At 40.0% G+C, this 26471-nt stretch overlaps 1 protein-coding gene across 1 annotated transcript in view; it reads right to left on the bottom strand.

The window, feature by feature from the left end:
- Nucleotides 1–26471, bottom strand: part of GPD2 (glycerol-3-phosphate dehydrogenase 2) — a 2212620-nt gene that overhangs the window by 445678 nt on the left and 1740471 nt on the right. The window contains exon 13 of the mRNA XM_044073653.1: nucleotides 16632–16744. Within this exon, the coding sequence (XP_043929588.1) occupies nucleotides 16632–16744 (113 nt within the window). The remainder of the gene's footprint in view (nucleotides 1–16631; nucleotides 16745–26471) is intronic.

Below are 26471 nucleotides of genomic sequence, written 5' to 3'. Positions count from 1 at the left end.
TTAAATGTGCCATAGCCATACTGTTCTTGTCTGTAGGAAGTACTTTACCAGATGGCAAAAGTTTAGAAGGTTTGTCAGGAGAGACAGACATTACAGAAGGATCAGTGGAAGGGTATTTGTAGAAAAACATACAGTCATCAAGTACTGTGTAAAATCCATCAGGTTTCTTAGGGGTTGGAGCTTGAGAGTTGGGGCTACAGAGGTGCTGAAAAAGTATCTACAGGGTAGCCAAGACCAGAGGTACAGCAGAAGGCTGAGGCAACTCCATTTGGAGGAGTTCATAATACCTCTTTTGAATATCACAAACGTGAGAAAGTACAGTTGTGTACACTTACCATAAATGTAGATCTTAGTTGCAGACATTACATTTGGGTAATCTGCTGGCAGGTTGCCCCCAGTTGGCCTGATTAACAAAGTCTTGGGTCCTGCGTCGGTTGCTGTTGCTTCTTCCATGCCGTCAGGAGTATAAAACATGCAGCCGATGCCATTACATCAGTTTTTCTTGCCCCAGATATCAGGTGCCCCCCAAATGGGGAGCAATATAAATATATATATATATATATATATATATATATATAAAATTAAAAACAAATAAAATATACCTCCAAACAAAAGCAAATACACCAAAAAGGCTTTTAAGCATAGTAAAAGAAAGTAGAGGTATAGTAAGAGAAAAAACAGGGGGCTGGAGGGAGGGTAACCAAGACTGCAACAGTGAATACACTCGAACATCTACATTTATGGTGTACACAACTGTACTATGTTCTTCGTGTTTCACTGTTGCAGTCATTACATTTGGGTAGATTCCCAAAGCTATGTTTGGGAGGATGGATTTATATAGCATTAGGACCAGCTATTAGGCCCTGCAGGACAGCAGTGGCAAAGCCAGCTCTGGATTTAGAGAAGAAAGGTAAACGGTAATGTTTGGTGAATGTATGAACTGAGCTCCAGGTAGCAGCTTCTAGAATGTCTCTGGTAGGAACACCTCTGAGAAAGGCTGTAGAAGTAGATGCAGCCCTGGTGGAATGAGATCTGATCCCCTGGGGGATAGTTTTACCATGGTGCATATAGCAGAACTGAATACAATGGCTTACCCATTTGGAAACAGTCTGCTTTGAAATAGCCTTTCCCTCTGCCCCTGCAGCAAATGACACCAGTAGTTGTTCAGATTTTCTAGGGATTTTGTCCTGTTTAAGTAAAATCTAAGTTGTCTGTGTATATCCAATGAATGCAGAATCCGCTCCCTCTTGTTCTGTGGATTGGGAAAGAAGGTTGGCAAATGAATGGTCTGATTAAGAGCCACAATGTATACTACCTTAGGCAAGAAGGATGGATTGGTCCTGCGAGACACCCTGTCTGCATGAAAAATAATGAAAGGCTCCACTGCCATAAGAGCCTGTAATTCAAAAATCCTTCTAGCTAAAGTGACTGCTAAAAGGAAAGCTGTTTTTCAGGATATAAATTTTAAGTCTGCAGTAGTAGCTGGCTCGAAAGGAGGGATAGTGAGTTTTTCCAATACAAAATTGAGGTCCCAGGCAGGGGTTGGAGCTCTCCTGGGTGGTCTTAAGTTTTTGGCCCCTCTGAGTTACTGCTTTAGCAAAGGATGAGAGAAGAGGGGAGGTTGTGTTGTAATGAGCTGAAATGGCTGAGGCATGGATTTTAATGGAAGAAAAGGCAGGCCCTTGTGAAGCATCCCAGTTAAGTATTGTAAAATCTGAGGAATATTGGGCACAGCTGTGCTTAATCCTAGTGATTGATTCCATGCACAGAATCTTTTCCATTTGTTAGCATAAGATTTTCTAGTACTAGGCCTTCTCGCCTCCAAAATGACATCCATCACTGGTTTGCTGAAGGATGCCAAGGGTGAACTTTGGTGATTAGCCACGCTGCAAGATTCAAAGTTTGGAGCTGAGTGTGCAGAATTTGGTTGTTCTGCTGAGACAGTAAGGTGTCTGAGGCAGGTGCCACGGTGGAAGGTGTGACACATTGCGCAGGAGTGGGTACCAGTGTTGGCGAGGCCAGTCTGGAGCAATCGGAATCATTTTTGGTTTGTCCTGTTTGACTTTTAGTAGAACTTTGGAGAGCAGAGGCGCGGGGGGGGGGGGCATAGACTGAAAGGTTTTTCCAGCTGAATGATAGAGCATCCACTTTCCAGGCTTTTTTGTGATGAGTTCTTGTGCAGAATTTGTCCAACTGATAGTTCTGGGGTGAGGCAAAAAGATCTATGTCTGGGCTCCCCTATTTGCGTGTCAACATGTTGAAAATCCGTGGTTCCAGTTTCCATTCGTTTGGGTCCATGAGATTTCTGCTTAGTTCATCTGCCAGACTATTCAGCTTTCCTGGCAGGAACTGAGCTTGTAGTTGTATTTGGTAGGTCAATGCCATCTTCCACAATGCCATGGCTAGTCTGCAAAGGGGGTAGGAGTGTGTACCCCCTGCTTGTTTATATACCACATAAATGTGGTGTTATCTGTCTTTATCCGTAATTGTCCTTGATGAAGGTAGTCCTTGAAGGCTGTCAGAGCATTCTGTACAGCTAGCATCTCTTTCTGATTGATATGAAGGTGCATTTGATTTGGGCTGCATTTGCCCTGAATGCATTTCCCTGCCAGATGAGCCCCTCCAAGCATAGTCTGATGTGTCTGTAGTTAGGGTTTGGCGGCAGGGGGTGGAGTGAATTGCAGTCTCTTGTTTTGGTGGCAGGTCTCTACCCACCATAGGAACTCTAGTTGCAGGTAAGGTATGATAGGAATCATTGTTTCCAGGCTGTGACAATGTTGACTCCATAAACATTTTAAGTACCACTGAAGTTTCCTCATATGCAGTCTTGCATATGGAATTAGAAGAATGCAGGAGGCCATGAACCCCAAGGCTTGCATAATTTGTCTTGCAGTTAGCAGGGTTTTTGTGGCCACCTGTTTGAAGTAAGTTACCAAATGAATTTTCTTTTCTGGCGTAAGGTAAGCCATCTTGTATTCAAGCTTGCACCCAGGAATGTAATTTTTTGAGAGGGTACTAGTTGTGATTTCTTTTCATTTATGGTGTACCCTAGACACGTTAGAACCCTTTTTACAAACGCCAGATGCTTTAGAAGAATGTCCTTGTTTTCTGCCTGAATTAGACAATCATCCAGGTATGGATATATTTGAATATTTCTTTGCCTGCAAAATGCAATTACTGGAGCTAGGCACTTTGTGAAGACCCTGGGTGCAGTAGATAAGCCAAAGGGCAGTGCAGAGAACTGGTAATGCAAGTAGCCTGCTTTGAAGCGGAGGTATCTTCTGCAAGATTCCCTGATTGGGATATGCAGGTAAGCCTCTTTTAAGTCTAGAGTTACCAACCAGGCATCCTTGCCTAGCATAGGAAGTAACTGTTGAAGAGTCAGCATCTTGAATTTTGGAATGTCCAGAAATGTGTTTAGAGTAGATAAGTCCAGAATTGGATGCCATGATTTGTCTTTTCTGGGTACCAGGAAAAGTCTTGAATAGAAACCTTGTCCCTTTTCCTCTTCTGGTACTGGTTAAATAGCCCCCATGTTCATGAGCGACAGTACTTGTTTCTGGGCCTCTGCCCACTGATTTGAGGGCAGGTCTGGCCATCCGTTTGGAACTGGAAATGTGTGGAAATGAAATCTGTTTCCCTGGGATACTATATTTAAAACCCATTTGTCCTGGGTTATAAGTTGCCAGTTTCTTGCATGAAGTGCCAGTTTTCCCCCCAAAGGGGCGGCTAAAAAGTAAGTGCTTGGTAAGTGTAGAGGGAAGTCATTGGGACGGTTTACCATAGGGAGGTGCTTTGTTGTTTCCAAATTTGGAGGTGGAGGGACCCCATTGTTTTGTTCTAAAAGTCCCTTGTGACTGAAACTTGGAGCCTTTGGAATGTCTGGGTTTGGCTTGAGTGGCTCTCGAAGGAACTGGAAAGGACCATTTCTTAGTAGGCCAGTGTCTACTAAATCTAGGAGGTTGCACTTGTAAGAAATCTTTCACAGGTTGCATTGATTTAGCTTTATCTTCCATATTTTTTAAAACTTCTTCAGCCTTATTACCAAAGAGACGGTCCTGTTGTCAAGGAGCATCCAACAATTTTGCTTTAACATGATCAGGCAGAGTTTGCTCTTTGAGCCAAGCATGCCTTCTTAGCAAAGACCCAGTTACAGCAGCCCTGGAAGAGGCCTCCAAAGAATCAAAACCACATTGCAAAGTATGTTTTCCAACTTGTTCAGCTGAATGCAATAAATCCTGTAAATCCTTATTTTCCACACAGTCAGAAATTAACATAATTTTCTGTTTAAGTAGACCCATGATATGCTGTTGATATTTATGCATATGAAATTGACAGTTTAAAGCCCTGATTGCCAAGGTTGCAGAAGTGTAAACCTTCTTACCCCATCTATCCAGCGCCCTGGAATCTTTATCTGAAGGAGTAGGATTTTTAGCAGTAGAGGCCTTAATGCCCTTGGGACCCTGAGAAATGGTTTCAGGATCTGCAATAGGATTTTTGAAAAGGAATTTATGGGAGTCAGGAACCCTGTAATATCTGTCTGGCTTACAAGGATCCGGAGGCAGAGAATCAGGAGCCATACTACATTCTGAAAAAACATCCTCAACAATGTCTAGAACAGGAGGTATAGCCAAAGGCCTATGCTGAGGAAGAAGCAGAAAAACCCTAAGTCTCTTTTTAGATTCAGAGAAATCCTGACTTTCCCAGTGGAAATGTTCCCTTAAGGTATGTAGTTTCCCCAAAAGAAAAATCCTCAGGGGGAGAAGTAGAAGGAATAGAATCTTCTGCATCAGAGTCCTCATAAGTAGGTATAGACAAATCCTGTTCATTAGAAGAGTCAGAAGAAATAGAATCCTGTTCAGAAGTTTCATAATCAATGTCTTGCCTAGGCCTCTTGGAAGGAGGGGGTTGACTACCCCTGATCAGAGTAATTAAATCTTCAGCCATTTTGATCATTTGTTTTTTAGGCATAGGGGCCTGCACATGTGGCACAGGCGTCGGTTTTTTAGACATGGATTTAGATTTTGGCCTTAGTTTTGAAGATGGCGTCGGTCTAATATACAAATCCGTAGGCCTGAAAACACCCTCAGAAGCAGGTGCATGCACAGCGGCTCCAGACCCTTCTAGGTTAGAGACATATGCGGGTTCCATAATTGAAGCATCTTGCAGCATACCGGACTATGAATGGGTCTCAGTAGAGGCCTGCAAATCAGAAGTAGCGGGTATCAGGGGCTGCGAAAGCACCTCACTGAGTACCGGTGAACTGGCGTCTGGCTTAGGAGAAGTGTCGTCATCAGATTTGGACCTTGACGGCCTGTCTCTGTCTTTTTCTTTGCATTTTTTAGGTATTCCGGTAGTCGGATTGCTAAACGACGATATTTCTGGATAATTAAATCGTGAGCCAAAATATTTTGAAGCAAAAATATAGCGACGTTTAATAGTGCATTGATTAAATTTAGCACAAAACTGACAGCAAGGTACGTTATGATCAGGGCCTAGGCAAGGAATACAGTACAAATGAAAATCCTTATGAGGTATTTGCTTCCCACAAGTAATGCAATTATTAACTTTTACTGACATCGGTAAGGAGCAAGAAAGAGTTTCCCCAACGGGGTACTTAGCTTTTAGTTGAAGACTTCAGTTCTGAAACTCGAAAAACGAAAATTTCAAGTGTCGGCCGACCGGCACTTGCGAACTGCTTCTGCTTCGGGCACCATGCGGCAAGAAAGACCTGATGTAATGGCATCGGCTGCATGTTTTATACCCCTGACGACCTGACGTCATGGAAGAAGGGACAGCAACCAACGCAAGACCCAAGACTTTGTTAATCAGGCCGACTGAGGGGACCTGCCAGCAGATTACCCAAATGTAATGACTGCAACAGTGAAACACGAAGAACATCATTCCCATTTAAAACATTCCATCATATGAGAAATAGTCCCCCCAAGGGAGATTTCCTTCAAGGGGGAATCTGGACTAACAGAATCTTCCTCCTCAGATCCATAATTCAAGGAAGAAGGGATTGAGAGGAGTATGCTAAATACTCTTTCCAAATATCCAAATCCTCTTCAATTGATTCTTGTTCTCTAGGCCTCTTAAGGGGAGTAGAAGACCAAAGAGGAGCAAGCACAGAAACTCCTTGAGGTGGCTTTAAGGCCATTAAAGCATTAAACAACCCCTGGGTAAAATCCTGCCATGTACTCGTGACCATCTTTATGGGGAATCTGCCTCCCACACTGACATTTTACCTTTCTGGATGGCATGTAAACCCACAAAAAATTAAAATAAATATAGATTATAAGAAACCCCAATGGGGCACTTTTCTGAAACACGGCTTGGTAACCAGCACAGAAGGAGTGTTCAGAATGACATTCAGTGATGGTGTTTGGAATGGTAGCAAACAAGTTCTGAGGTATGTATGCCCATATGTCACCTTTATGCCCTACGTCTTGAGCAGGGAGACTACGTGTGACATACATCATCTATAAAATCCTTAGGCTTTAGTATATTCGCCAGAAGTTGGGCTACCCATGGCAGGGAATCCCTTTTGTAAAGAATACTGCAACAGTGATATGGAAGGACATATATTGTTATTGTACAGCAAAAAAGTACTTGAGATGAGTGATAAATATTTGTTAAGCCAGTGAGAACCAGTTACAGTGTGCTCCATCTCAAGCCACATTGTTAGTAGATAGCACTTTGAACCATAATGGATACATGCAGGGAAGGCAAGAATCCATAACTTATTTCAATGTGGGCTGGAACTGTAAGGTAGCTGGAGACAGAACCTTATTGTTATAATTTACTAGAGTGACTATCTTTGAAGAAAATGTATCTACATCGCCTAAGAACTGCCAGAATACACTTGGGATGAAAAGAAAAAAAAAGTAATAACTTCAGCAATATCATAGGCACATTTAATAAAGTGCGTCAGAAATAACAGTATCACCTCAGACCCAATGTTATAATTTACTTTAAATGCTAGCATTATTTATGCATATTCATGATGACAGTAACGCTTACTGGTCTGAAAAGATGGAAAAAGAGGGAAAGCATGACATTTGGTAATATTTTTCAAGGGCTCTTTACAAAATGGGGTAGATGCCAAGTCTACAGCTTTTAACAAATCTTGGACAAGAATTAGTAAAGTCAAGGTAAACAGTATTGACCAAATTAATGATTCCATGGAAAATGCAATTCTTTAGGAGTCCTATTAAGTCTTTCTGGCGTTCTACAAATAGAAGTTAATGATACAGAGTTTCTAGATGAACTATAAAAATATCTTAACAGTCTACCACTGGAGGAATACTTGCATTTTCTAAGGTGTTAAATACTGTAAATGTCAAACATCCATTCTAGAATAGCCTAGACTCGGTGAAAGCAGTGTTATAAAGGAGTATGTCTCAGCTGTCCGCCATCATGCATTAGTCCTTGAATTGTTCTGGGATTTGTCTAAATTTTACAAATAAGTCAGTATTCCCTCTGGAACACTGTGATGGATGGGTTATGCACCTCTCTCATACAGTATTAAAGATTTGCAAAAAAAAAAAAAGAAAAAGCCAGTAAACTGTGACAGACTGCATACTCGTTGTTGCCATGGAATAGCAGAGTAATATATTCAAGCCAACCTCCTAATGATGATTGCTGTTGCCACTATCTTCCCATCTTAACAGCAAAAGATGTCATCTTTGTTAGCTTGATCCAGGTGTTAGTATCAGGGAAGGTTACCAGGATATCCTACACGTATTGCAGATACTGAACTCAAATTCTTAGCAATATGTGTGAGATTATAGGTTAATAGGTAGTTACTAGGCATGCAGTCCAGGAAACAATTAAGAAGTGTAGCCCAAATTTCCAATTATCCCAAATCACTGTCTGGTTAAGTGAATTGCTCAAGGTCACACAGTAGGCAAATGAATATAGAAAGATTCAAACCCAGTACACTTGAAACAGGAAGCAGCTCATCAACACATTAGAGTTTTAACCCTCTGTACTGTAAACATTTGCTTTCCAAATCTAACACTTTGGATTTCTTCCCTAGTAGCAACAGCTGCGTTTTTAATGCAAGTACTATGATTTTTATTTTGCTGCCTTTGCTCCCGCAGGTTCCCAATCATCAGCCCCCTCTTAGCTAATCAACACATTCATTCCCTCATAAGCAATGGCAAGAGGCATCTGAGACAAAGTATAATTAATATAATATAAACTGCAGATTTTGCTCAACTAAACAATGGAAAGTGATGCGAAATGAGCTGATCTCGCGGAATATGTCTCACTTGTGCAAAAGACTATGCCAGCAAGCAGCCCAGCCCCCTTTCCTTTGTCCAATCTCCACCACCAGAGAAATCATACTTCCTTATGTGTTTCCCAAGCAACCATAGCTGCCATTTCCCCCAGGGAGAGGCAAATAGGTCATGCTCCTTCATTCATCTCCCACCCTGTCTGACTCCTCCAGTGACAGAACTGCTAATCACACCCAGCTCACATGGTTCACAGTCAGGGCTCCATCCTGCTGCACCATGGAGTCAGGTGGTAGTGCATAAGACTGAATGATAATGTGACAGTAAATGACTTGAGACATTGCACCATAACCCTGTTTGCCAGCTATGTTCTGTAAAGTCTGTCAGCATTCTGTGGAAGAATGGGCTTACCTATCCTTTCTGGTAGTGGCTGAAAACTGAAATAAATCCAACAGCAGCAGCACAAATACCAAATGTTGAGGTTCTTCTATATTGTACAATATACATCACCCTATCCATTTCTTTTACAAAAACAGACAACTGCTGCAGGGAATCTCAAAGAAACAGACTGCTGATCATCATGATTTGTGTCAATTCTCAGAGGTCACAATGTATAACACAAAAATGTTTCCTGCAATGAAGAATTAGAAAAAGGATTTTTCTTCATCATTTTGGAAGATTTGATTGCAGTATAAAGACAAGTTAAGTCATCACATGACAACGAAAGGTGCTTCCCCTAGAGAAACACTACTGTCTAAAGGAAGTATACCACTAGCTGTACCTGGGCCCAGCCCAATCCCTGCTAAACTTAGATGCATTCTTCTCCAAAGTTTCAATGTTCTAACACTGACATCTGTACTGACTCTTGCCCTAAAAGTTAGCTCAGCAATAAAGGTAGTGGCAATATGTTAATCACCAATTTGAAACTTGTGTGAGTTTTATCAAGTTTAATGATTTCTTTCTCTCAGATGATGTTTTTTTTCAAGCTGAGTTGAAGATATTGCCCAAATGTCATGGATTGTTACTGAGTAATGTAGCTTTCACTGTATCAGTCAAAGGGACACTTAGACCCTTTACTCTCTTATAGGTGCATAGGTGTTACTGGGCTATTGACCTGAAGGTCTTTATCAGCCCAAATATGTGTGCCCAATATACTACTACAGAAACCCAATACAAAGGATCTTGCCGAAATTTCAGATCTTAGTTAGCAATGACTGCCCATATCTAGGAGGGTCACAGGTGAAATCCCAGGCAGGAATTTACGGTTTCCCATCCAGCCATTCAGGCTATGTTTAAACAGGGTCATAGAGGGGCTTTGTTTGATGTGAAATGGTAGCCTATTCCAGAGGAATAGCGACCACTGAGAGACATATCTGTCTCTCCAGCAGGTCCTTTTTATGTCGCAGGCCAGGTTAAGGTCCCTGGAGCTAATGACCCTTGTGCCATTTGACTTGTGGTTGTACAGCACTTCCATTAGGTTTGGATCAGAGATTGCTCTGTAGGCCAGGCACAAGTCTTCTCTAAGTAGTCTGTACACTATTGAGTGCAGTCTGTCAGTGTATGATATGCTGAAGACCCTGAAATTTCTTGGTTAGAAATATCTGAGATCTCTCAAGTTGCTGCAGGTGATGGTAAGGTACATACCAAAGGGAGCATTATACTCAATTATTGGCCTAATGAGAGCAGAGTACAGGGGTGTTATGACCTCTTTCACTCTTGAGGAAATGTCTTTGACAATGAGGTGTGGAAAGTAGAATGCCTTCCTTACCACAGTAGACACATGGTGGTCAAAGTTTAGGCTTTAGTCAACTTGCATTTCCAAGTCCGTCACTACTGGGTTGTGACTTAAGGTATTACTATTTATATGATACTCTGCAGGGATACTGTTTGTACCAAAGGGAATGATAATGCATTTTTTAGCAATGCGTTTGAGTCCATGACTTTGGCACCAGTTGTTGGTTTGTATAAGTCCCTCTTGATGTGTGTATTGACATTGTTTGGGGATTCAGTGACTGCAAAACCAAAAACAAGAGCCAGCAACTGTGAGCTGTGTAATTAGTTTAATGGAAGACAAGTAAATAACAGACCGGTTTCAGCTATGGACTTAACCTAGCCTTCATCGGTGTTAATATGCCAAACATCTTGTAGTCCTTATATACAAATACAAATAATCAATCAAGAAATGTCATTGGTGAGCTCATAAATATTCATTTAGACCAGGCTGGAACAGTCCACCTAACTTTACAATCCATTTTTTCTCTTTAGCATTTAATTTACTGTGCCATCCAGATTTATTAGTTCTATCACCTACTATTTTGTCACTAATAGTGAAATAAAATGTTGCTGTGGTATGTTTTAAAGTGTGTTTGTATAGGGCATTACTCAACCTTTTACATTTGACATCACTAAGATGTTCAGAAATACGTAATCTAAGGGGTCTGGATGTCTGTCCTATATAAAATGCATGACAGCTACAAGTAGGCAGATATATAATCCAATCTGTACTGCAGTTTGCAAAAAACTTTATATCAAATATGGTCCCACAATTACTACTGGAGAATTGTTTGGTCATGAACACATGTTTACAATGGCTGCAGTGGCCACATGGCATACAGACAACTAGCTTATCTCCAGAAATGGAAGTTTGAATCATGTTCTGGTGTGATAGTTCATGATGATGCTTGTAATGATTAAAATAAGAATCAAGATTCTTCCCTTTCCTAAACGAAAACTTGCAAGTGTCAGATAAATGTTGTGACAAAAAATTATCTGCTAGAAGGATGTTCCAATGTCGTCTGATGGCATCAGTGACTCTGTTGGTGTTCCTACCATATCTGGTGATAAACCGTAAGGTATTGTTTTTATGTTGCAATTTCTGTTTGTATTTAAGAAGGTCCTCTCTATCCAAATTGGCAGCATGATTGCTTGCCGTGTGTACATAGCCCATGCTGTAACCTCTTTCCTGAAACCTATGAGCCAAATCTTTGCGAAAAAATTCAAACGTGTTTTCGTCTGAACAGATACGTCTCATTCTAGGGTGGTAAATGTTAAATCAATAATCATGAAATGTTGTTCAGAACCTGCAATTAAATCTGTCATCAAAGTCCAATTTACCTAGATTACTGTATGGTCAATGTATATTTATAACTACATCCACCAAAAGGCAGTGTAGGAAGGAGGGAGAAAGAAGGGGAGAGAAGGTTAATAAACCTATCAAATATCCCCCTGATGACAAAGCCAACTCATGGATATCAGTCAGCGTCAAGCAATAAAATGAGTATGAGAAATCTAAACTAGTATTATATTAAATATTTATGCTATATGAATAAGTCCTAAGATAAATTCATAAAGCTGAGATGTTACACCCAGTTAAGAATCCCACCAAACAAAGGACAAAGTTCCAAAGATGTATAAATTAAACAATCTGAGAAACTGTTAACAATACTAGTTGTTAGATACACATTATTATGCATTAGGTACCAATATAAACCATCTGAAAATAAACAGCATACAGCAAGACAAGTATCCAACAAAATGGTACTTGATATTACTAAAAAGATTGTTGATGTTAAGCCAAAAACTGTTTTGAATTCCCAAAAAAATCAAATGACCTTGAATATTATCATTGGAAAATATGTCCAAAAGTCACAACTATATTACAGGCCCATTGAGAAAATGGCACCTGAATATATCGTAAAAAGGTAGAACAAAAATGGCTCCACAGTTGATGTAAAAATTAGAGCGATAATTGCCTTAAGTAGTTGTAAAGTGCCCATTAGTCCAGATAAACTGGTTACAATTGTTTCACCAAAATTGCACCTTTATGTTGTACATAACCGTTATTGACCCTTTGAGTCGCTAAACAGTCACTACATCATGCATTCTGTAAATGAGAGAATTTCACTCGAGCATACTTTCACCTGACCCAACTGTAGTATAATCGAGCCACATCCTCCCACTGTGCTGAATAGCAAAAGTAATCCTTGACCCAAAGGCTGCTGCCTAAAACGTGTGCATTTACTCCATTATCCTAAATTCAAAATGCAGTGTAGAAAAATAAAGCCTTGAATATATGTTATAATTAGAAAATATATCAAAGTTACTGTTATGTTTCAGGCCCATAGGAAATAATAGCTCCCAAATATGTCATGAAGGGGTGGAACAAATTGGCACCACAACAGATATGAAGATTTAGGCAAGAGTTACCTTGAGTGCCTAAAAAATGGCCAATAGTCCGATTGACTAGATGAATTGTTCACAACTGTTTCAACAAGAACGCATAATAATATTTATACATGGCCATTCTTGACCCTTTTAGATAATCAAACGTAGTACATATATGCATTCATCTGGGGCAGATTCTTCTTCTGGTACAGCTATGGACACACAGCAGACCCCAGACTCTCCCTCCCAAACGTAACAATAGTACAGACCCTTTAGGCCTTACAAGAGGGGAGGCAGAAAACATCGGAAAAATAAAAAGTTTGTTGGGATTGATGGAACTTCTGACGAACAAATAAACATTGTTTCCAGTACAAATGTATTAAACATCTCTGATGTAACATTATCTGACTCGCAAATAACTCTGTTAAGTAAAGGTCTTACTCTTATACCAGGTTTTATTGTTCCAGAAGATACATTTGCACAGGATGTGATAGCATTATGTAGATTGCTCAATCTTAAACTGTATTTTCATGATAATATCTCTGATTGTTCAACTGTGGATACATTTAAATACCAGAAATCCACCTTTGTCCCACCAGTGCATCCTTGTGAGAGTCTTTTTCAAAACAGTGTACTTAAGGATTTACACTTTATTTCCAGTATGACTCACCCCAGGCCTAATAATCTCTCAAAGTCTGATATGTTAACTTTACAGGAACCTTCCAACAATAAGAACTTGGTAATCATTTCTGTGGACAAAGGAGGTGCTGTGGTAGTCATGAATTGGGCACAATATGATGCTGAGGCTCAGAGACAATTAGATGATGCTAGATATTATACCAAAATGCCTCTTGATCCATCACCTATGTTTAAACATCAAACTGAAAAATTTTTGGAATCAGCTGTAGAGAATGGCATCATTACACAAAACACCAAAAATTATCTCACAGTGTCAGATCCGAACAGTCAATACATTTATTTCTTACCAAAGATTTATAAAGACCCTCAGAATCCTCCTGGTCGACCAGTTGTGGCAGGGAATGGTTCCTTGACCGAACCATTGTCAGAATTTTTAACCCAATATCTAAAACCATTATCGAGATGGGTAAGATCTAGAATTCAGGACACCACAGAATTCTTCGGGATTATAAATGAAATGCAAATTGAGGATCACTGGTTGCTATGTACATTAGATGTCTGTGTATTATATATAAAAATACCACACTGGGCAGGGCTTGATGCCGTTGACTACTGGTTACAAAAATCAGATTTATACAAACCCGGCTTTAACACTTTCCTCATTTGTCTGACGGAATACGTTCTCACCAAGATTGTTTTCTTCTATGGCCAACAATGCTATCTTCAAGTGCAGGGTACTGCAATGGGGGCATCCTTCACACCATATATGCAAGATCTATACATGGCTTACATAAAAGAACAAATTATCAATGATGTTACACATAATATTTACTTGGGGGAAATTGACATATGGCGTAGGTACCTGGATGATTGCTGGATGGTGTGGAGGTCTGATGTTGAATATCTCATGGAATTTCTGGGGTATCTCAATGATAAGTGGGGTTTACAATTTACCATCAATTATCACTCATACAAAATTACTTATTTGGATGTACTCATTTGTAGAAACGATGATAACACCCTCCGTACTGAAGTATTTCGTAAATACCCATAATATAACACTTTACTCCATGTATCCAGCTTTCTTCCAGCCCATATCACAAAAAATATTCCCAAGTCTCAATTTACTAGGATGAGACGTATCTGTTCAGACGAAAACACGTTTGAATTTTTTCGCAAAGATTTGGCTCATAGGTTTCAGGAAAGAGGTTACAGCATGGGCTATGTACACACAAGCAAGCAATCATGCTGCCAATTTGGAAAGAGAGGACCTTCTTAAATACAAACAGAAATTGCAACATAAAAACAATACCTTATGGTTTATCACCACATATGGTAGGAACACCAACAGAGTTATTGAGGCCATCAGACGACATTGGAACATCCTTCTAGCAGATAATTTTTTTGTCACAACATTTATCTGACACTTGCAAGTTTTCTTTTAGGAAAGGGAAGAATCTTGGATCTTATTTTAATCATTACAAGCATCATCATGAACCATCACACCAGAACATGATTCAAACTTCCTTTTCTGGAGATAAGCTAGTTGGCTGTATGCCATGTGGCCACTGCAGCCATTGTAAACATGTGTTGATGACCAAACAATTCTCCAGTAGTAATTGTGGGACCATATTTGATATAAAGTTTTTTGCAAACTGCAGTACAGATTGGATTATATATCTGCCTACTTGTAGCTGTCATGCATTTTATATAGGACAGACATCCAGACCCCTTAGATTACATATTTCCGAACATCTTCATGATGTCAAATGTAAAAGGATGAGTAATGCCCTATACAAACACACTTTAAAACATACCACAGCAACATTTTATTTCACTATCATTGACAATAGTAGGTGATAGAACTAATAAATCTGGATGGCACAGTAATTTAAATGCTAAAGAGAAAAAATGGATTGTAAAGTTAGGTGGACTGTTCCAGCCTGGTCTAAATTAATATTTATGAGCTCACCAATGACATTTCTTGATTAATTATTTGTATTTGTATATAAGGACTACAAGATGTTTGGCATATTAACACTGATGAAGGCTAGGTTAATTCCATAGCTGAAACCGGTTTGTTATTTTCTTGTCTTCCATTAAACTAATTACACAGCTCACAGTTGCTGGCTCTTGTTTTTGGTTTTGCTATGTTTGATTGAGCCGTGCAATTACTTCCGTGCAGGGGACCTTTTTTTGCAGATTGAATGATTGCACCTATTTTGCAGTCGTCAGCAAACTTAGTCAGCCACAGCCCTTCTGTATTAGCCTGAACTTCTGGGCAGTATATTCCAAACAACGGGGGCCAGCACTGACCCCTGTAGAACTCCACTGGTGACAGGTCTGCTGGTTGAGGTACAATGTAGGAAAATGTTGATTTTCCACATTTTGAAAGGCTACATTTTTTTCTGTTGTGGAAACCTATTTTAAATTTTGTTTCTTCTTCTCAACTCCTTTTCTGTAAGGTTCAACATTTGAGCTGCTTAGCTTTACCTGCCATAATGGAAAGACCTACATTATATTTTCTTTTTGGTTCCTTAACTTATCCACACCTACAGCATCAATCACACTGTGTCCAATTTCATGTTTACAGTATTAGTTTTGTGGGCTGTGTTATGTCATTCAACCCTACTGTGCCTGAAAGTAAGAACACAGACAGAATTATAATTATAATACAGCTTACTCCTTGCACCAAATTTGCAACAGTTAATGCTGCTATTAAACACTTTAAATGTCAGAAAATGAGTTAAACATACAAGGCAAAAAAAAGCTGCTTCATTTCCTCAATTTAAAATATTTTCTTATATTCAAATGTTACCTTCAGTCACAGTTTCACGCAATTGCTGCCCAGCCTGTTAGTTCTCAGAAATGTGAGCTCTGAAGTGTCATGTTACCTGCCCCCCCCTCCAAACCTTTTAGAGTTTGGTTCTTTATCTTGTAAAGCCATTTTTGCAGTAAAATCCTTTCAATATCTTACGACATCTTATTCTAGTAATCATATGAAATTCCTTACAATAATTTCCTTCCTCGATACAGTTACGAACGTAAAAAAATGCTTTAAAGATGAAAGTCTTTATGAGTAGTTTGTCTTTATCTGTTCTAGGCAATTACAGTTAACTAAATTCAGTGTGGAATTTATAGCACAAGAATAAAAACTAAATAAAATATACTCATCAACAGGAATGCCTTGGCCACATGACCAGCTTAATGCAGTTACATAGTCAGAAATGTGGTAATGGTAACAGGAATATAATATGACAAAAGGCAATATTGCATTTCTATGGAGCTCACCCTTACAGTTTCAGTATTAGAAATACATTAACCTAATTCTGGGGATGTCAAAAAGATAAGAAAAACTGCCAGAAACAAACTTATATCAGTGTCTGGAAGGACAAATGTTATGAAAAAAGCTGGAGTCCTCCATATATAGAAAGATCCAGGTTTCAGCTAGACAGAATGTAATACAAGGTAAGAAATACAAAACTGCTATTGGCATGGAGGCAGATAAACATCAGCCATGGATCCCTAACTGTTAAAAAAGTTGAAAAATGCACATTTTAAGAGTAGCAAATGATGTAACAGTCCTACCTGTCAACTTCTGCAGGGGACAATGATATTTCTGAACGATCTGTTAGTTGCTCTGAACGTGTCTTATAGCCCATTTCATGGTACAGAAATTCCTTAGCAGCTTTTAGTTCTTCCTAAAGCAAAGCATACAGTAATATACACTATATTACATACCAGGTGGAAAGAATTAATAAAAATATAATTCATGTCCTCAGTGCAGACTTGAATAGCACTTTAGAAACAGCAAAACTCATAAGGCAAAACAAAGTTAAAAATGAACGTGGACTACATAAACTCATACTGAGAAATAAATATTCAACATTTCATGCAATGACTGCAATCAGTGTCAAAAGATGGAAGAGTTAAGTAAACTGGTAGCAATCGGCTGATAATAAAGATAATCTATTACATTTTTTTTTTCTACATTGAGCTTTGGAAAAATATTTTTAGAAGTCATTCTTGCTCACTGACTCCTGCAATGAAACAGACAATGACAAATGAAAGTTTGTCTTGTGCACGGTTTACTTTAGGGATATTCAGCAAGATGAGCTGGCAGAGACCTCCTCATTATCAAGTGCCTGGTGGTCAACAACAACAAGCACTGATAACCACCAGGTATATCAAGCTAGTGCACTGCATTGATTGGAGATTGTGCAATAGTTGGGATTAGGATATTTCTTCCTTCTCCCCCATTGTGCTGTGCTTTTATAATTAGTAGATAAACACTGTACGACATTGATTTAGATTCATTTTAATGGTCTTGACTTCACTGATTTGTGTTAGACAGCCCTGCAGCTGATAAAAGTTCCATCAATCTCTTGGTATATGATCATTGAAAGACAAGGGCTATTAGTTACAAATAGTGGGAGAAGCTATCAAGCACAACCTAAGCATCTTCTCAGCAGTGCTCCCAATGACACAAGTATTAATCTAAGGTTTTGGATACACTTACAAAGCTTCTTTTGCCCAGATGTAAGAAATAACAGACACATATTTAAGTAATCATACTCTGTGTTTGGACTTCTATCATGCAGCCTAAGTAGCAGATGATGGCAGTTAGCACGTCAGTGGCAGCAGAATGACTACACATGGCATAGCTAACTGGTGAAGTATACAACTTAACTGCCCTGGTGACCAAAGTGCTGGAAGACAGGGTAATAATTAAGCAAGAAAATGTTGCTCATACACCAGTTACAGAGTTATGGGCAGCCAAAGCAGCTCTTCTTGAATCAACTCTGACTATGGAATCAAGTCAGCTATGAGACTGCTTGGCAACAGTGTCTAACCATGAAGAGGAGAGTGCCATGCTAACTATGAAGGTGAAGGAGTTAGAAGATAGGCACAGCAGAAAAAATCTCCACTTTCTGTGGTTAAAAATAGCAAACAGAAGGCAAAGATGTGCTTTTCCAGAATTTCTGCCTCATTCTCCAAACTTCAAAGACAGACAGCCTTTGATCCATGAACCTGCAGACAGGGGACCACAACTACTACCACCAAAACAGACACGCTAACAAAGAAAAGTTACATTCAAGCTGCACAACAGCTGTGATTAGGAAAGAATCCTGAGGGGGGAAACCCTTTCTAGTTTCTGACAGTCAGACAAGTTTCCAGGATTTTGCTCTGGGATCAGCTAAACGGTCCTGGCTGTTCATCAACATAAAAAACTGGGTATACCTGCACAATATTTACATATCTGACCATCTTAAACAGTAAATGGAACTGAGAGAACAGAACCTTCAGTGACAATGAGGCTGCACTATCCCTGTAAGACAACAGTCCTGTGGAGATGGTAGTAAATAAGACCAGACCTGCAAGAAAGAAAATGCCACAGTCATGCCAGAAGACAACTCAAACAAGATAGTGGGACTTGGGAAAGTCAATGCTCATTCCAACTATGGCCCAACACCTCATCAAATCAGCCCTATTATGATGGAGTCAATATCGCATCAGGAGAAGGATTACTTTCCTAACCACCTGAAGAAACCTCCAGGAAGGCAGCTATTCAAAGATGACATTCTACCAAGGAACATACAAAGTATCTCTGGGTAAGGAGGAGGAGCAAACATGCATGGATACTTCCAACGTACCACACTGAAAATATTCTGACAGGAATAAAATACTAGGAAACATCTTTAAAAGGAATTAAACAATTCATGGATTCAACTAGACTCAGCCATATCCTGGCAAATCTTCGAAATCAAAGAAAAACTATGGCTGAGGGTATTGAATGCTTAAGGGAACCAGTAAATATTTTTAAAATAGCTTTTAATTGGTAACTCTTTGGATAACTGTTGGATTGTCTCCAGTGTGTTTTTTTGTTGTTATTAATTTTGATTTTCTGACACTCTTTAATGCTCTTTTTTTTTTAGGGGTCTGGGATGGTTGGCTACTTATTGTAGTCATTATGGGTAAGACTGTTTGCTGGTACATACTCCATTTTCATCAGAGTTTACTGCACGGGATTTCAGGCCACTTAGCAACTCATGATCCTGCTACAACTGAACTGCAATTTAAGCTGCACTAAGTGAGCACAGATCTGGACTTATGGTTAACTGCTCTTCATTAAAGTTGAAAAGGATGAACTTTCTTGGGAGAGAGAGACCATGATTACAGGTGGGTTAATTAAGCAATCAGCAGAAATGATTTGCATGTAAGCATGTAAAACAGCAAAGCATAACTTGCGTTGCAGTTTTATCCCTCCGTATACTGCTCCCACAGCAAAGTCCAAGGTGTCTATAGTGACTAACCATCTTAAACAGGGAAAGAGAATGGAAGACCCTGACTTAAGAATATTTGTTGTCTCCATCAAGTGATTTCTCTTCTGTCAACCCCCAGCACTAGGATTTGAAAAATAAAGGATGTTGGTGTTCAGATCAAAGAGTCTACAGATAACACTGTATCTTTCTCGTGTGGAGTCTTGCCAGGGTTATCATGAGAATCATAGATGCCATGAGACCCAAAATTCTGAGGTATTTCCATGCAGTGTCTGGTCTGAGCAGAAAACCTTAGAAATAAATATAAATAGAAATATATATGTTTTTTCCTGTGGAAGAAAAGCTGTTTGAACTGATGTCCCTAAGTGACACCCCAGAAACACAATCCTGTGTAAAGGAGTCAAATGCAACTTTTGAATGTTGTTTTGGAATCCCAGCTTGCATAAGAGGTCTCTCAACCAAGTGACAGATTCCTGACACTTTGAAAAAGATTCTGCAAAGATAAGCAGTTATCTAAATAAGGAAACAGGCAGATACCTTGTATCCTGCAATGAACTATAACTGGACGTAGACACTTTGTGAGCACTGGTGGTGCAGGGCAAAACCCAAAGGGTAAAGCAGACAACTGATAATGTAATCCAGACCCACAAAACCTTAAGAAAAGCCTGAAATCCGGATGAATAGGGATGTGATAAGGATCTTTTAAATCTAGTGTTAGCAGGAATCTTGAATGAGGAAGAACAGGTCATAGGTTGTGAAGTGACATCATTTTGAATTTGGGCATTATCACACACAGATGTAGAAAAGAAAGAGCCAGAACTGGTCTCCAAATATTTTCTTTCTTTGACACTAAAAACATCCTTGAATGAAAACCCTTCCCCAACTGGGAAGGTGAAATTGGTTCTATCACTCCCCGGGACAGCATGAGATGAAGGACAGGTGGAAGTAAGTGTGTGGTTTGGTGGATGATGGATTACCCCCTGGAAAAGAGGAATTTCCTCCCACTGCCATCTGTAGACTTAATGAACCCAAGTGTCAGCAATCTGTCTCTCGGTTGAGAGATCTCTTATGCAACACTTCAGAACCCATCTGTCTGAAACTTATCTAAAGACAAAGAGAAATGTGGAGATTTGATGTTACAAGAAGGGAATTGAGGTTGCCAGGATGGGAAGGAGGACAAGGTCTCTTAAATAGTTATTCTGGCTGATAGACTCTCCTTAACTTTGGGAGGTTACATAATTAGTTTTGTAACTCCTTTACCATTTCTTCTTCAGCAGCTGTTTATCTGCACTTTGTTGAGACTGTTTATTTTGTTTTTTTGCCCAAAATGGATAAGGGAGTTAAAAAATCCATTATAAAATCGTAGAGATTCCCTCTATCAACTTACCCCTTTTGTCAAATGTTTTAATCACCTCTGCAGCAGAAGGGCAAAAACTAAATAGCTCTTCAAAGTGGAATTTAATATCTAATTTTAACATCATGTGGGAGGTACTAGAATGCAGCCAGGCAAACAAAACAGTGCCACGGCCACAGCCCTGGAAGAAGTAGCAATTGAGTTATACAAGGACTGTAAACAATGACTAGTGACTTGTATAACACATTAGAAGCAACTAAGTTATTTAAAGCCAATTTCTCATCACAAGAAGAAACTGCAGACAAAACATTACTCATATTTTCACAATTAATCAAACTTTCACATATGAGCCTGCCAGTTCAAAATTATGAAAATCAAAGATGCAGAAGCATATAGGTTCATAGGTTTAAAGAAGGCTACTTGGTTAATAGCCCTAGAGACCTTACAAGCCTAGCCATATTTATCCTGAGTTTCCCCAATTGTCCATGATTATGTGAGTGACGTTTGCAGAGGTAAGGGTCTATGGTAGTTAATAATGAGTTCCTTTGTCCAGAAGAGACATGGGTGCTACCCCAGGAGTGAATCTGTAGACACCCATTCATTGATCAAGGTTGCATTTGAAGAGGGTCAGGGAGGGGGCTCTGTTTCACATGAATTGGAAGCTTCCTCCAGAGAAGTGGTAGTCTCTGGGAGATGTCTCTCTCTCTCTCTCTCTCTCCAGCATGACTGCTCATTTCAGAGGCTAGCAAACAAAAAGATATCCAATGCTGAGAGTCAGAGGCTAGGTTAAGAACCCTGGAGTGAGTGACCCTCTTGTAGTCTGATTTATTAATATGTAGCATTTCCATCAGGGCCAGGTCAAATACTGCCCTGTAAGCCTGGCACAGGTCACCCTTAGCAACCTGTAGGAGACAGACTACAGTGACAGGGTCTTCAGTATTTCTGAGTAAGACTTGTTTTGTGCACCCTGTAATTTCCTGCTGAGAAACCTCTGTGGTCTCTCCAATTGCTGCAGGTGTCTGGTGAGGTAAATGCAAAAAGGACCAATTATTGGTCTGATGAGGATTTCCTTACTACTGTTAATACATGGTGGTCAAAGTTCAGATTGCTATCAACCTGAGTACCTATACCACATACCACTGGTTCTACACTTAGGGGAGTGCTGTCTATAATGCAATTAGCAGGGATGTCAGCTTTCCAAACAGGAATAATAATGCATGTTTTTGCATTTAACTTAATCCTTGGCTTTGGCACTGATCATTTGCCTGTTAAGCCTTTCTACAGTATACTGACATCACTAGGGGACTCAATAGTCCGTGAACATGGTCAGTCACAAGCTGTCCAAGTTTGCTTGGACTTCTGAGAAATATATTCTGAACAGTAAAAGCCTAGCACAGAACTTTGTGGTATGCCACTGGTGACTGGTCTTTTGCTAAAGGTGAAGTCACCCACTTTGACAGTATGTGTCCTGTCAGTGAGCCAGTTAGCTAACCATCTGGTAATGTAGGGGTTATTTCCCAATTGGGAGAGTTTCTCTATACCACCTACGTGGGGGGATTGTGTCAAATGCCTTGGTTAGGTCAAGGTACAAGGTAGGTGTTATGCACTGTCTTTCCCTCATCCAGAGCCTTGGTGACTTTCTCAAAGGAGTCAACCAAGTTTAACAGGCATGATCTACCTTTAACAAATCCAAACTGGGTTAAGTCTAGAGTTTGGAGACTACCTCTGTCTTTGTTAATAAGGTTCATAATGATTCATTCCATGGCCTTGCAGATGAGGTTGGTCAAGCTTATAGGCTTATAATTCCCAGGGTTGGTTGATGGTCACCCTTTGTGCAGAGGGATTACTGCTGCTGTCCTCCATTCTGCCAGAACATAGCCAGTTCGCAGACTGCAGTTAAACCAGGGATCCAAGCAGGCCTGCTAGGTCCTGCTTTTAAGTTGCTAAAAGGCAACTTGGGATGCTGTCTAATCCCACTGATGTTGTGTTTTTTGTCTTGGAGAGCGCCAAGATGACCTGCTCTCTTGAGATAACAGGCTGAGGAATGGTGGTAGTTATACTTTGGGGGATGACTGGAGGGGAAAGGGGAGTGAATTTGCTCCAAATCTGTCCGCTAGCAGGTTGGCTATTACCTCTGAGTATGGGTGGTGCCTATCCACAACCAGTTCAGCATATAGCTGGGTATTCCTTTTCAGATTCTGGATGTAGTTAAAGAATGCCTTGTGATTATCTTTAGCTAGGGAGGCTATTATTGTTTTGTAATTAGCTGTGGAGGACTTGACAAGATCTCTTAATTTGTTTGTTTTGGCTAAAGAGGGGTTTCTTCCTCTGCTGAGCCAGTTTCCTCTTGTTCTGGACATTAACTACTTTATCTTGTTGTATAGCCTGTTTATACTAGGGGGTCCACCAGGGTGACTGTTTTTTTTCGGCAAGACATAGTTTTAATCCCGTCAGGTACAGCCGATTTGATACACCTGCTTAAGTGGTTATACAGGGCATTGGTGTACACCTCTGCATAGGAGTTCATGTTATCTGTGTTCGAGGGGGCTTTGAAACTTCTTATACCATCACTTACTTAGTAGGATGCAATGTCTTTAAAAAATTCTTACGAGTTTTTGAGCTTGATGGGGTAACTGGTCTTATAATTACATTGAACGAGAGTGATTTATGGTTCGATCTAACCAGGGAGGACATCACATGGGGGGTAGGGGATGCAGTGTTCTCCCATGTTAGTGAGTACTATGTCCAGGAGATTTTAGCCTCTTGTGAGTTGCTGACTAGCTGCTCCAGAGTCCAAGAACCTATGAGCAAGCATGTTTGCAGTCATGTGTGCTTTCCAGTTGATGGTAGGATAGTTGAAATCACCCATGAGTAAGGTGTTGGGCTGTATGGTAAGTAGGTCCAGGTATGCGGTATGCTTTTCCTGTTTCATGGTGGGGGACCTATAGCTAGCTAGGATGGGGTAGGGGGGTCTGCCTATAGTTAATTGGACATGGATTAGCTCAAGAGAGTCATTCTGTTTGACCAGTAAAGAGCTGTACTTATCCATAATGAAGATGGATACACGTCTTACTTTGTATCTTTCATGTTCAGTTTGTGGTCTGAACATATGGAAGGCATTGTAGCCCTGTATGGCCAGGGTGCTCTCCACGTCTTTGAAACATGTCTTGGTAACTGCAGAGATGTCAGTATCTTCCAAAGTGTGGAGTGCTTCCAGGGAGAGCAGTTTCTTGTTTAGACTCCTAGCATTAAGCAGCAGTACATTGAATTTATCTACAAAGGATTTTGTTATGATGGAAAGCTGGTTATTTTTATACTTCCTAAAAAGGCATAATAGGGGTGGGCTAATGCTTTTGCCAGTATTCGAAAGTCTAGAGGAGACAGGTACAGACCATCTCTGGTAAAGCAGTGAGGTCCGTCGACCATGTCTTCCAAGGATGACAGATATTGGATCTCCTTGGACTGACACCAGAAGCTAAGCCAACTGTTAAAGTCAATCATGTTTTGTTTGTATTGTGGCATCATCCTTGGAGAAGGTAGAATGCTGCTTAAGGCTAGGCTTATACTTGTCTATGACAAGCAGTCTGAGAGCTCCGTCAAGTCTCTCTTCACATAGTCCAGTGTGGTATGTCTCAGGTCATTCACCCCACATGGACTATGACAGAATCATACCGGTACTTATGGTCGAGTGACTTGAGTGACTTGACGGATCCTGGCACCTGACAGGCAGCTAACTGTTACCCGCTCCCTAACTAGCCTGGTGAGAGGGACAGTCATGTGCCTCACAATGAAGTCACCTTTGACCAATACTTTAGGCTTCATGGTGTTAGACCTTATGGGCTTATTTGTTGAAACACTGGTATGTGTGTTATGTGCTGTGGGTATTTTTTGCATTGTTATGTGTTTAAATGGTTTACGTTTGGGAGGCCTCTGACCTTTTGGTAAATTACTAGCGGGTACCTCTGCATATGTGGGCTTATGTGTTGTGTCCTTATTTAGTATGGGAAGTGTTTGGCATTTGATTTGTTCTTATGTGATAGTCTTGTTTCCAATTTCGTAGTGTAACTGTATCTCTCACGTAAAGTATTTGCTTGTTTTAGGAGTATGAAGTTGTCAGTACACATAAGACAATTGCTACATTGCCTCAGGATGCCCACATCTATCAAGCTGGCCAGAGAGATGATTGGAAACTGCCCATCCATGACAGCAGGCTCTTACTGTACGTTTTATCAAGGAAGGAAGTGGGTTAATTTGACAGGACAACTACTAGAGACACCTATACTTTGTGTAGCCTAAGGTTGATTAATAGGGCAATGCGGCTCATTACAAAATTGAGTTGCTCCTAGAGCAACATAAAAGCCTGGAAGGGTTTCACTGACAGCTGCTTAGGGAAAAAGTGAGCTTCTAGGCTTTTGCTTCTTTAAAGGGCACTGTGCCACTCAGCAAAGAGCAGCACCACACAAACATGAGGCTTAAATATGAGCAAAGAGAAACAAGTTTTAAGCTAAATACCAATCAGGAAAACACACAATAAGCCTTCAACCAGCAATCCCCAACTCAGACAGGTTAGATCAGCACACTTCTGCCACAACAGTGCAGAAAAACACATTCTTACTGTAGAATAGCTGGTTTGGAGCCCAAGTGTAACACCACCATACAAACTACCTAAAACTAACAGATACAATGTAATACAGTGCAATTAACTTACTTAAAGAAGTAGTAGACAGCACAGTTTTCTTTGTTGCTATTAAGTGTAAAAATAACAGTAAACAGCTTAAGAAACTGCAAATGTACGGTCACAGTATATAACAGAAGTGCAAAAAATACTTATTTTTGTTTTTACAGTAGTGGTTGCTCCAGGTGAAAGCAGATTCTCAGCAATCAGTAGCAAAGTCACCAAATAACGAGCAGCTCTAAGTAACTAAGCCAAAGCCTGCGCAAATGTGTGGCTTAAATATGAGCAAAGGGAAACATGTTTTAAGCAAACTATCAAACAGGAAAGCACACAATAAGCCTTTCACCAGCACTCCCCAACTCAGACAGGTTAGATAAGCACACTTCTGACCATAGGGTGCAGAAAAACACATTCTTAATTTAAAATAGCTAGTTTGGAGCCCAAGTGTAACAAGACGATACAAACTACCTACAACAGCCATAGAACTAACACATGCAATGTAATACAGTGCAATTAGCTACATAAAGGAGCAGCAGTAGGCAGTACAGTTTTTTTTAACTGCTGAAGTACAGTCACAGTCCATAAGAGAAGTGAAAAAAAAATAGTTGGAGACCTTTTACGTGCGTCCCAGCTCAGACAGATCAAGTAAACATCTACTGCCTCTAGATGAATAATCCCAGTCCTCCTAATGTAATCTCATAGTAAAGTAATGTCTGGAGTGAAATGCTACCACAAACAAACTAAGATAGTCACCCACCTGGGGCTGAGGCAAATTGCTAGCCTGCTGTGGCGAAAAGGCTATTTGTTTTTTTTTTTGTGTCTGGAAGAAGGACTGACCATTGGACCCACACTTTGTTCCATGGTCAAGCTGAAAATGGTGTCTCTTTCCTAGGAAAGCAAGCAGCAACAGCCAGAAAAAATAAATAAATAAATGTCTGTCAGTTTTTTTTTCACATAACACCGTAGCAAGCATTTCACAACACTTTGCCAGTTTTAAAAAGTAAAATAAACACAATTTCTCCATATAAAAAACATGTGTTTCAGTTACTTTAAAATTCTAATAACAGGAAAAAAAACAGCACTCTCATTTAAAAGTACAGTACTGTCTCATGAACAGT

Source organism: Protopterus annectens, chromosome 6.part0, assembly GCF_019279795.1.
Source record: "Protopterus annectens isolate FY-2018-M chromosome 6.part0, PAN1.0, whole genome shotgun sequence".
NCBI lineage: Eukaryota > Metazoa > Chordata > Ceratodontiformes > Protopteridae > Protopterus > Protopterus annectens.
The sequence above is the reverse complement of the archived record's forward strand: the minus strand, read 5'-3'. Positions and strand labels throughout refer to the sequence as shown.